The 12969-nt window shown below is 35.7% G+C and overlaps 1 protein-coding gene across 1 annotated transcript in view; it reads right to left on the bottom strand.

Moving 5' to 3' along the window:
* Positions 1–5053: 5053 nt before the first annotated feature.
* SH3BGRL (SH3 domain binding glutamate rich protein like) overlaps positions 5054–12969 on the bottom strand; it is a 67906-nt gene continuing 59990 nt past the window's right edge. The window contains exons 2-4 of the mRNA XM_011382475.2: positions 12535–12720; positions 7783–7863; positions 5054–5723 (exon numbers count right to left, since the gene is read on the bottom strand). Of these exons, the coding sequence (XP_011380777.1) occupies positions 5691–5723; positions 7783–7863; positions 12535–12720 (300 nt within the window). The 3' untranslated portion in view covers positions 5054–5690. The remainder of the gene's footprint in view (positions 5724–7782; positions 7864–12534; positions 12721–12969) is intronic.

Raw genomic sequence — 12969 nt, 5'->3', positions numbered from 1 at the left:
CTGGTCCTTTTTTTTCTGTTGTCTATCTCTGTGTGAGTTCTGAGTCCATCTACTCTTCCTCTAAGTCCTTTGAGCATCCTTATAACCAGTGTTTTGAACTCTGCTCTAGTAGATTGTCTCCATTTTGTTTAGTTCTTTTTCTGGAACTTTATTTTGTCCTTTCATGTGGGACATGTCTGTCTCCCTATTTTGGCTGCCTCCCTGTGTCTGTGCCTATGTATTATTTAGGGCTCTTAAGTCTCTCAGTCTTAGTAGAGTGGCCTTATTTAGTAGGGGTCCTATGGGTCCCAGTGGCAGTCTTCCCTGTTCACCTGAGCATAGTGCTCAAGGTGTGTCCCTTGTGTGGGTTGTGTGCCCTCCTGTTGCAGTTGAGCTTTAGTTGCTGTTTGCATATCAGTGAGGCGGACTGACCCTCGGGTTTATTGGTTGTGAGTGGCTGAGATAATAAATAGGATTTACTTTAGCAGCACTCTAGTGCCTGTCCAGTTCACCCTCTGGGTGTATTGTCCTTGGATGCAGCCCCGGGTGGTGCTCCAGCTTGCTTAGAAACCAGCCACTGGGTGTGCCAGCCCCAGACCTTTTGGGAGGGGCCCCACTTCAGGCCAAGTTCAGCCTCAGCCTGTGCTCTGCCTAAGGCAACCTGGCAAGAGTCACCGAGCAATCCATAGACAGCCGCCACTGACACTGTGTTTGAAAGTGCCTTGCGAGTCCAAGTCTTGAACCGAGGCAGGCTGCCACTATGCTGAGCTAGGGGCTATTCAGCAAGAGCTATGGGGCACTAGAGGCCAGTTGTGCTTGCTTGGGTTTTGTAAGCCTTTGAGAGATTTGAGGAAAGTCCACAGCATGGGCTGCTACAGGCCTTTTGTATGGAAAATCCACTGGAGGCGGCTTGGGTCTATCTGAAATTTGGGTGAGGCAGGGTCTCAGGGAATCTCCAGGGTAGGGTGACCAGTGTTAGCCAGGTTGACTAAGACTCAGATATGGTGGCCGCCTGCATCTCCACACTGGGTGAGGTGAGCACTCACCAAAGAAACAATGAATTGTACTAGCACTTCTGTCTGAGAGAAAGCTGTCCCTACAGCCCTCACCCTGAAGCCAGACAGTTCAGTTCCTCCTTGTACGTAAGTGGTCACCTTTCAGTGTGCTGCTCCAGCACTGGAGCCAGAGTAAGTGAGTCTGTAAGCAAGTAAGTCCATGTGTGCGCCCCTTAAGAAGAATGTCTGCAACTCCAGCCATGCTCTGTCTCACTGAACCACAATCTCTGCTGGCTTTCACAATGGAACTTGTGGGTATTTCTCTTCCAGGCACTGAAGCCCTGGCTGGGGAGCCCAGTGTAGGGCCAAAAACCTTCACTCATCTAGGGGCCTTCTGCAGCTGAGATATCCCTCTCAATTCTCAAATGCCACACGCAGGTGTGGGATCAGTCATACCAGCCTCAAGTTGGCCTCTTTTATATGTTCCCAGTTGTAGTACTTCTGTTCAACTAGACCTCAGGTGACTTCCAGTGATGGCTGTTCTGTAGTTTAGTTGTAATTTGATATAATTGTGAGAGAAGGCAAGCACAGCATTTATCTACTCAACTATCTTGAGCGAAGCCCCTTCTACTTGCCTTGATGTGACTTTTTCTTTATATCTTTATTTGTAGAAACCCTTCCCTGCTAGTATTCAGGTTTTTCTCACCAACAGTTATTCTATATGTAATTGTAGTTTTAGTGTTTCTGTGGGACAAGCTGAGTTCAGGATCTGCCTACTTCACCATCTTGACCCCTCTCATTTTTATTATTTGATTTTTTACAATAGTGCCAGGTCAATTCAATGGGGGAATAAATGATCTTAGCGAATGGTGCTTGTACAAGTAGCTATTCATATGCAAAAAAAATTAAGTTGAATCCCTACTCCATGTCATGTGAAAAAAGTAATTCAAAATGGATCATAGACTTAAGTGTATGAAGTATACTATAAAACTGTCAAAAATGAAAACGGGAGTAAATATTTATGACCTTGGATTAGGCCATGTTTTCATAGATATGACAATAAAAGCACAAGTAACAACTAAAAAAACAGACAAATTGGAATTTCATCAAAATTAAGAAATTTGTACTTCAAAGACACTCTCGAGAAAATAAAAAGACAGTAGAGTGGGAGTGGGAGAACATATTTGCAAATCACATATCTGGTAATATTTGTATTCTGAATCTATAAGGAGCACTTATAGATGCAAATCACATATCTGGTAATATTTGTATTCTGAATCTATAAGGAGCACTTATAACTCAACAATAAAAAGACAAATAATCCAAGTAAAAAATGGATAGAGAGTACCAGCAAGATATACAAATAATCATAATCACATGAAAAGATGTTCAACATCATATATATATATATATATATATTATATATACATATAATGACTAATATATATATAATATATGTTATATATATAATGACTAATATATATAATATATATGAGATATTATAATGAACCAGCTACTAGAATAACTATAATAAAAAAGACAAATAATAATTCTGATGGCCCGAAAATGAAGAAATTGGAACCCTCATATACTGCTAGTAGAAATGTAAAATAGTACAGCTACATTAGAAAAGTTTGGCAGATCCTCAAATTGTTATAAATACAGCTACCATATGACTTACTCTTATACATACACTCCAAAAAACTAAAAACATTTGTTCAAATGAATATTACATAAATATTCATAGCAGCATTATGCATAATAGCCTAAAATGAAAACAACCCAACTGTCTATCAACTAATTAATTGATAAAAAAATATGGTTCTATCTATACAACGGAATATTATTCGGCAATAAAAAATGAAGTATTGATGCATATCGCAACATGGATGAAGATAAAAAAACATGGTATCTCAAAGAAGCTAGTCACCAAAGACCACATATTGTATGATTCTATTTATATGAAATGTTCAGAAAAAGTAAATCCATAGATATAGAAAGTAGATTAGTGGTTATATAGAGCTGAGGGAGTGGGAGTTAGGGAGAGACTGCTAAATGGATAGAGATTTTAATTTTGATGGTTACATAACTCACAATATGCTAAAAATCACTGAATTGTATACTTTAAATGGGTAAATTTTATGGGATGTGAATTATATATCAAAGAAGATATTAAAAAGGAAATCATGCTAAAATAATTATATAAACAGTAATGATTACTATTTAGGTGGAAATTCAAAATTTTGTTTGCTTAATAAAAGAAGGCGGTGACTGATAATATTCAGAAACAAGGTTGAGGAGGTGGGGGCAGAAAATCAGAAGGTTCAAATTAATCAAGCATGAATGTCTCTTACTTGGTTTTATTGGAATTCTTCAAAAAAAAAAAAGAAATGCCTATTTATTCTACAGAGGAAAAAATAAGATCAATATCAATCTTTCTAATCTTTCAACCTCCACAGCTGGTTAATAAAATTCATGGGACCCTTTCTTTTTCCTTTTGCTGAATTAATGGAATATATGCAATGAAAAACAACTCCACAAAATTCTCTATATTTAGATTTTCCCAAGCAAGTAATCAATAATCTATGTTTCAAAATTTCGTTTCCCATACACTCAGATTCCCAAAGAAGTGTGGACATTTAATAATACAATCAGCAACCAATTTGTGTTGTTTGGTGAAAATGAAAATTTCCTGAAGATCACACATTCTTAAGTGCAAATCAGCTCTAAACTGGAAAAAAAAATTAGCAGGTCTAATTTACAAATGAAAAGATGTCAAAATATAACGAGTAGCAATAGTTATATTTTCCAGGCAAATTTTGTGAAAATTCTATGTAAACTCACCTTAATATTCAGAATTTCACCTGCTTCCCTTGCATCTGTAGTGCTCAGCTGACAAAATGAAAGATTTCAGTTTAGGAAGACTCAATCCAATCTTTAATATATATATATATTCTTCAAAAAAGTCATCTATTTTTGAAGAATGTCTGTTTTTGACAGTGTTAACTTATTTGATTCTAAAATAAAAATAAAAACGTCCACATAGCATATTGCAAGTAGCATCACCAGAATTTAATAAAGCTCAGAAAAAAATACTGATCAATTTTTTAAAATATTTTCCAGAATCTATTTCAAAGCACCCTATTTTCTTTAGCATTCTCCATAGCATATTTTTGTACACAAAACAATGGAATAGGTCTTTGTTTGACTCCAGTATGTATTACAAAATTCAGGACCCTAAAAAAGAAATTTAGAAATTGCATTCAAATTATTTTCTTTGTTATTTCTTTAATCCTTCCTCACCCTCTAAAAAAATCTAAAATTACTATTGCACTATTTAGAAACTCCAGGAACACATAAATTATATTTCTACAAGTACTGTTTATTTTAAAGCATCATATCAAGTTTGAATCCCAGTAAACAAAGCCATGTGTTCATTATAAGTTGATTTTGGCAAAGAGCACAGACTTGAATACCTCAAATGATATGATAACATAATTTAAAGTGAAAAAGTGTTTGTTTTTAGTAATAAAGTAATGTGGAACTAAAGTACAATATGTATATCTTCGGGGTAAGTAATTTAGGACATGATGTTTCTTGTCTTCTTAGAAGTCTTTAGAATTAACATTTTAAAAATCGATCCTTTTATCTGATACTTGTGCTATTCACTGGAATAGAGGCATAGAAAATATTCTCTCTGCTTAGATTATTGTATTCACACAATATATACCCATGCTGAAATAAAGGTCAAATATCTGAGAGATAGTGGCATTTATAATCACATTTTGCTTTAAAATGGAGAACCACTGAGATATTTTTAGCAAAGAGCTCCTCCAAAAAATCTTGGGCAATGAATGCTGACCTATTTTATAGTAGTAAATTAAAAGTCTGAACTCTTTGCAAAGGATGCCACTTTAAATGTACTTACCATCCCACTCCCGTAACATACATATGCATATTTCACCGGAGCAAGCAACTTAGAAACAGGACAGCATCATAGCTGTGTAGTTAAGCAAGGAACTTGTCAACTAAATGCAGCTATTTGTGTGTGTGTGTGTGTGTGTGTGTGTGTGTGTGTGTGTGTGTGTGAGAGAGAGAGAGAGAGAGATCATCTGTTCTGATCACTGAAACATGCGAGGAAAGGCTACGTTTAGAAGCCTAGAAAACCTGTGGTTCAGTACATAGAAGCTTCAACCACAAAAGAATGGGAATGTTGTAATTACCATAGGAAATTACAATGTCTGACATAACATAAACATTACTTGCAACTACTTTTTAGTCACAATAACGTCACATCAAAAAAGTACATGTTTTTGCTCACTAAAATTAATGAGGCAATTTGGAAACAAAATTCTTTCTCTTACTCGTTTTAAAATTCAATGTAGAGCTAAATGTACACTTCAGCTGCAATAATAATACCAACAAAGGGCAAAAGTGTTTGCTTTTTAAAAACACTGAAGTGCATAAAATGCCTTTTGACAGATAACAAAACTATTCCATGTCATCTACTTAAAATTTTACATTCATCCTCCATTCTCTTCATCATAATATTCACATTTAATTATGTATTCATTTTGATTGCTTGCATGTGAAAACACCAATTAATTTATTATTTCAACATTAAGCCTATTTCTTTTGAAGCCAAGATAATTTTGCTACTTTATAAAAACAATGGAGACTCCTTTTCCAGGATGCTTAAGGCAGAACGTTTAAGGTTCATGCTTGCTGCTGTGCCTGAGCTTCTGCTTCCTGAAATGAAAAAACAACAACAAAAAAAGAGATAGATTTAAACATCTTAAGCAGATACCCATGTATATCTGGGTTGGACTGTATTAGCTCAAATTACTAATAGTCAAAAAGCAGAAAGTGGTCCTTGGAAAAGACTGTCTTGCCCAATAAGTGAATCGCTCCTTTTTCTTGCGTATCCACACTGTATACGATACCTTCTTGGTAGTCACTTAGTAGCTGTCTTGGTTATCAGATCAACTGCCATAGAGTTGCAGTATTTCTGTTCAAGTAACCCTTATTTTACTTAATAATGGCCTCAAAGAGCAAGAGTAGTGATGCTGGCAATTCAGATATGCCAAAGAGAAGCTGTAAAGTGCTTCCTTTTAGTGAAAAGGTGAGTACAGTACAATAAAATATTTTTAGAGAGACAGAGACCACATTCGCATAACTTTTACTATAATATACTGTCATAATTGTTCTATTTTTAGTTTTTGTTGTTACTTTCTTATTGTGCCTAATGTATAAATTAACCTTTATCATAGGTCTGTTATGTATAGGAAAAAACATAGTATATATAAGGTTCAGTACTATCCACAGTTTCAGGCATCCACTGGGAGTCTTAATGTATCCCTCATGGGTAAAGGGAGAGTACTATACTATCATGTGCAGCTATATCCCAATGCAGTGTATCCTGTTGCTGCCTCTGTGAAAGATGCCTTAGTGTCACTTAAGTATTTTGGAATCCCTAACAGCTCTAAAGTCACTTCCTCTGTGAATCCTTCCCCAAAGTCCTTAGTAGTAATGTATGACTGACTATATCCTGTGGACACCTATAGCACTTTATTCTACCAACTGTATAGAATTTACCAGAGTACATCTTAAATTATAATTATTTGCAGACACATTTGTTGTATAATGTTATGCATGTCCCTCACTAGGCTATAAACAATTTGAAGGTAGAGACTACAATGTATTCTCTGTATTTGTCCCACCATCAATGTCAAGTCAGTGCTTGACATTCAATCAATACTTGAATGAACACATGAACGAATGGCTCTTACTTTTACCTAGAGAGGGAGTCGTCACAGAAAACAGACCATCTTTCCTTTCTTACTTCCTATAATCTGCACTGAAATAAATGACTTAATTTGGGTTTTACTAACTTGCTTAAAAAAATGCCTTACCTAACATTTCTTATGACTTAAATTATACAAAGCTTAAAATAATACATTTATTCATGGGAAAAGAGTTTGACAAGGAAACAGAATTTCACAGTGACTCAGATAACAATGCTAGTAAATGGTCTCTAATGAAAATGCGGACAATAAAAGAGACTCTCGTAATTGGACAAAGAGCTGGAGTTCAAAGAAACTGTTTAACATAAAATTAGTTGGTAATAGCAAAACCTAAAATGATGGAGCAGGGCCATACATTCTGATTAAGCAGGCCTGTATGGAGAAGCCCTATGGAAAAGGCAAAGTATAGAAAGTCCATAGCTTTGAGATACTTAATTATATAGGCAATTTAATTTTTGATTATTTTATTTATATAGTCTCTGTGGAACACTTCCACTTGCAAAATTAGTTTGTTATTGGCAAAGAAAAAGCCCCAAATTTAGCCAGCAATTTAGTGACCAGTTTCGAAACTCAAATGCTCTTAGTTAATTTGAATGGATGATGCTAGCATTTACCGCACACAAAGACAATAGACGTTTACCATGCCACGACGTTTGCTATGAACTAATAAGGCTCTGTCGATGTAGAACCGTGAATGACAGCTGAAAAAATGAAATCTTTAAAACTGCTAACCACTTATTTGCAAATGGGTCAATGAGAATTTGCTGCCTTGGGCAGCTTAATGGGGAAGTCACTCTACCTACCTCCTACTCACATAATTATGTATTTGATTATGCACATCTGTCTACCCTACTAGAGATTAAGTACATGCAGAGTAGGGACATTTCCTTTCAGCTATATCACATGACCTCTGGCTTAATCTGTGTACTTAATAAAGGTGGTAATCTTACTGATTAAAAAACTCAGCAATAATAAAATAGCTTTTAAATCAGAAAAAATCATACCTTTGAACCAGGTGGGGCTGTCAAGCCTAAAAAAGCATATACTGAATTATTTTCTCTGGCTTCAAAGAAGGCATCATAGTCCTTGGTGAAAAGAAGGCAAAAAGAATTAGCAATATGCAACAAAAAAGAAAAGGAAAGAAAGAAAGAAAGAAAAGAAAAGGAAAAGAAAGGAAAGAAAAGAGAAAGAAAGAGAGAAAGAGAGAAAGAAAGAAAGAGAGAGAGAGAGAGAGAGAGAGAGAGAGAGAGAAAGAAAGAAAGAAAGAAAGCAAGAAAGAAAGAAAGAAAGAAAGAAAGAAAGAAAGAAAGAAAGAAAGAAAGAAAGAAAGAAAGAAAGAACGAACGAGAGTATATTTATTCAAAATGGCCTGACTGGTCAACCTCTTCAGGGGCAGACAGGCTAACTTCCATAACACTAGCATTCTGGAAAGGGTAGTAAAGAGGCAAGGCTCATTAGATCTCATTTAATGCGGGTTAGAAGATATACTGTTCTGTGGGGCAGAAACTGTAAAATGGTTTATTCCATATCACATAGAATTTAACTCTGTCTCTGGGCAAGCAGCTTTCTCCATAGCCCAAAGCAGCCAATTATTTGCCAGTAAGAGGTTACTTTTTCTATGAAGAGGCTGTCGTTCCAGTTTCCCATTATTTATCTTCCATTATTCATTAAGGTAGAGATGTCCCCAGAACCTATGGTAGATCAGATATTAGCTAAATATGACTAAGGCCATAAGAATAATAAATCTGTGCTGTGTTTGGAGGAAGAAAATGAGATTTTCATGAAATATGACCAGAAGAGCAAACAAGCCACTAAAAAGTTTAAACCTGGGGATCTAAGAAAGCCTCACATGACTGAATTTGGTTCGGCTTTCTTTCCACTGTCATCCTCTAAGCCACTGAGTATGCTTCAAAAGTAACATATAACATTGCCTAAATTTGACTATGACATATAATCAATAGCCAACCTACTTTGAAAACACAGCCATTGTCTATATCTAGTCTTAGCTTGTTTGATTTAAAACAGAGATAAGCTTGGTATTTTGTCTGATTTAATTAGAGGTAAAAAGCACTCGAGATTTGCTGGCTTCTCTAGAGATTGCCTCACCAACAGATCACCAGTTACAGGATTCTTTTCTAGCATGTATAATAGAGAATATGGAAGTATCTAGTTTAGAACCTCTCAAGCAATTGGTGACCCTAAATTTGAGCCTCACCCCAAGAAACATCAGAATTTCTCTCTTATTTAGTTATTCTTTCTTTTTTTCAGTAATAACTCAATAATTTACTGTCTTATCCTAGAATAAAAAGTTATGCACACATGTACATGTATAAATGCTAAGCTGGTGTAACATGAAGATACATATACTGTATCCATGTGGATAAATAGAATAAATTTAATACTTAGGCATTTTTAAAAGATGCTCTTATGATTCTTTAAACATAGAATTCTTTACAACCACAGAGATCTCCACAAGGATTGACTCAAAGCATCTTTTTGTGTACCCTAGATGTTGACAAAGGAATAAACCCTAAACAATAGGCATATACGAGCAGCCTCCCATACTCTCTGAGCTTGCTGTTCAAAAGTGGAACTAACTGGATCTTGATACCAGTTCCATATTGAGATATATGACCTATAACTACTCAAGGTAAACAAACAATACAGATCATATCCACAACTCAACTACTGGGAAGTAACCTCAAAATGCTAGTTTAAAAGAATCCAACAGTCACACACGAGGTATTTCTTACTATCATCAAAACAACAAAAATAATTCGTCAGTCTCTAAATTCATGTGAAAGAAAATATGTCTTCGGCTTTATTGAAATCTTTTCTTAAAATGCTATGTAGGGGAATCTAGTTGTCTCTGTTTCAAGTGTTTTGAGATCAAAGTATATCATCATTTGCTGGCTTTAGACTTAGCAAACACAAACAAGTTTGTAACTCTGAGAGAAAAGAACATTAGTTTCTCGGTTAAGCCAGATTAACTAATTTATTCCACAAATGTACTGAGCACCTACTATATTCCAATCACTGTTCTCGGTGCTATGAATACAAGAGTAGATGAAACAGTCTGTGACAGTCTGCTTCTTCTATAGAAACTCTCTTGAGTAAAAAACAGATACTTTATTTACATCTCTAAGATTCCGGTAACATTAATCCAGAATGTATTCTACCATATACTGGTATCATATTATTTTTCATCTCATAGAAATGTGTTTTAGTTCTTCATATACATAGCATAAGCTCTTTCAGAACAATGATTATCCTTATAAATTTCGTATCTTCTATATGAGAGCCTCACCTATGTAGGTAGTGTAGTTTCTTCAGTCTTATTCCAGTCTGGAAATAAGAACCTAAGCCATAGTGTTGTGTTTCTCAACAGGAGGTAGTTTCTTTCCCCAGGGATATCTGGCAAAGTCTGGAGACACACTAGTTTTTCACAGCTGTAAGGGTGATACTGGCATTCAAGGATAGAAATATCCTACAATGCTCAGGGCAGCCCCCCACAACAAAGAATTATCCAATCCAAGATGTTAGTAGTACCAAGGATGAGAAACCTTGAGATAGTTTACACAAGGGAATTTACTATGAATAACTACTTACAAAAGATTAAAGAGCTGAAAGGCAAACAGATGATGGTGAAGCAACCCAGAGATTAGCAACAGCAGGAATCTGCTACCACATCTAGAGACAGAAGAGAAAAGTGGAGAAGGTGGTATTACAGAACCCAGGAGCTGGGATACCTGTTAGAGCTGGTACCATAAAGTAAATTCAGCCTCTGCTGTGGATCCTCCAGAAACAGAAAGGAGAATATTTTGGCTTTTCCTCTCTTCCTGTCCTCCACAATTCCAACCAGTACCTCTTATTATCAGCCAAATCTAATTGGCAGTCAGTTGGCAATGCAGACAAGGAAATGTAATTTGCTGAGGTCAGCCACCCACAATACAGAATGGATCAAGAAAAGAATGAAGATGGGATCTTTCAGTAAATAGAAAAAGTGAACAATGCAGTGATTTAATAGAAAGAGTAAGAGCTTCAGAATAAAACAGATCTAAGTTTAAACCCTAGCTGCATCACTTATTGTGTGATTTAGGAAGTCAGTTAAACTCCTCTAGGCCTCAATTTCTTCATCTATAAAATAAAAATACCAACCTCATGAGAGATTAGTATGAGAACAAATATAATGCACATAAAACATGTATCACGTTTTACATGAACAGTTGCTATATACTCTTCTAAGTTTCTGGGACAAATATTAATTCTTATTGTTATTAAATTCCAAACTCAGTGCCTGGCACATAGCAAGCACTCACTAAAAGTTAGATTTCTCTTCCACTAAAGTATTTATTCAGTTGAATCACACCTCCTACCCCTTTCTTTCCATCTTCTCATTTCTCAGTGATACTTGCCTTATTTCCATAACATACTTCATTCTCTTACAGTGTGGCTTCAGAGAGAGAAATAAACCAGGTAAATGTGGTTTCTCAAATGATAAACTTAAAATGAAAAATGTGTTTGTTTTCAAAAGTCAAACAAATTAAAACATCTGCTTTAAAAAGGAGATGTTAAGACAAAATACGCTGGCTTAGATTGGACCCTATGAACTCTGAGGCCTCTTCCAAACCCTGAGGTTCATCAATTTGCAGAAACTTCAAATACAGAGGGCACTGAGGTTTCATATCTAAATGAATAGCATAATGGCTTTTCTCTTATCTGCAGAGTATGTGTTTACACATTGGCCCTGTTTAAAACAACAGATGAAATCTTCAGGCCCCTCTTCAGAACTGATAAATTCTAATCATGGAGAAAATATTTTGTGCCAATAAACTTCTCAAATTTGCTATACCCCTCCCTTAGATGCTTTGAATTAGTACACGAAAGGATCTCCACCAAAAAATGTCCTTCTCGCTCTTATGAGCTAGAAGATTTAGATTGCTGGCTCTAAAAATATTTGTTCTTCAGTCATGCTACTTCTGAAGACATAGCAATGAAAACAATTCTTTATTGGAAATTCTTATAGCCCTTACAAAAAAGCCTTCTGTATCATGACATCACACAGATGAGGCTTCATAACCACTCTCTGATTGTTTTAGGTATGCATGATTCTTTCCATACCCCACTCCCAACCAGCTCCTTAAGAGAAGAGGCTGTGTTTTATTTATACTTGTACTTGTCACGGTGCCTAAAATGGCCATAAGCTACAAATGTTATTTAAATATATAGTGAATGAAGAATGAAGGAAACCACTCCATGGTTTAAATATAGACTAAACAAGATGACATACTTGAAAGCACCAGTCACAAAGCAAACATTTTCCCTTCATTCCTTACATAAGTTCAATGAGCTAGCTTAAAATTTTAAGAAAATCCATTAATGGTACCAAAATAGAAATATTGCTAGCTTCAAGCAGAAAATAAGATATTCTTTTTTAAAAATAAGCAGCTGACCTCTTCTCAGAGGCTTCTTCATGGACATACCAAAACAAAACAATTGCTCTGGTTAGAATTAAGATGAAGAAATGTAATGCTATCTACATATCCAAGGTCTGTACTTATACAGTTACAGGCAATTTTTTTGGTGGATGACTCATCCATTTGCCTCCGAGTGGTAGGCAAAATACCACAGCTACCTAGGATAAATGCAGAGGATGAACAGAAAAAACGACTATGTAGATCTGAGCAAGGAAGTGAAAGGAATAGGATGGATTTAAGGCAATTTATTTGAAAAAAAAAATTAAACTGGTTACTTACCCCACGGTACTGGCTTTCATTGAAAATCTGAGGTGGCAGGGGATACCCTGTGGCTGGTCGACTATTTTCAGGTACATTTTCTCTCATCCACTTCCGATTCTCTTCACTGGCAGCTATATCTTTTTCTTCAAACCCTATTTTGTTAGCTTCTAAGAAACCAAGCAAATCTTGCTGTTTCTTCTTAATCTAGGACCCAAAGTACAAGAAACTGTATTATTGAACAAACAGCTTTTGTGTTTTTTATTTTTTTCAAATTCAACAAAAGTCGGTGTTTGTGAACTAGCAGGAATGAATTCATACATGGATCAAGATTTGTGATTTCACAGAAGATGTATGGTTTTCTCTCTTATTTTGTTGTTAACGACATCTCACAAGTGAATTGAAGAACTTTCAGCCCACAGATCATTTTATTAACCTGATTTTCTCTTGTTTTCT

Source organism: Pteropus vampyrus, unplaced genomic scaffold (genome assembly GCF_000151845.1).
Source record: "Pteropus vampyrus isolate Shadow unplaced genomic scaffold, Pvam_2.0 Scaffold477, whole genome shotgun sequence".
NCBI lineage: Eukaryota > Metazoa > Chordata > Mammalia > Chiroptera > Pteropodidae > Pteropus > Pteropus vampyrus.
The sequence above is the reverse complement of the archived record's forward strand: the minus strand, read 5'-3'. Positions and strand labels throughout refer to the sequence as shown.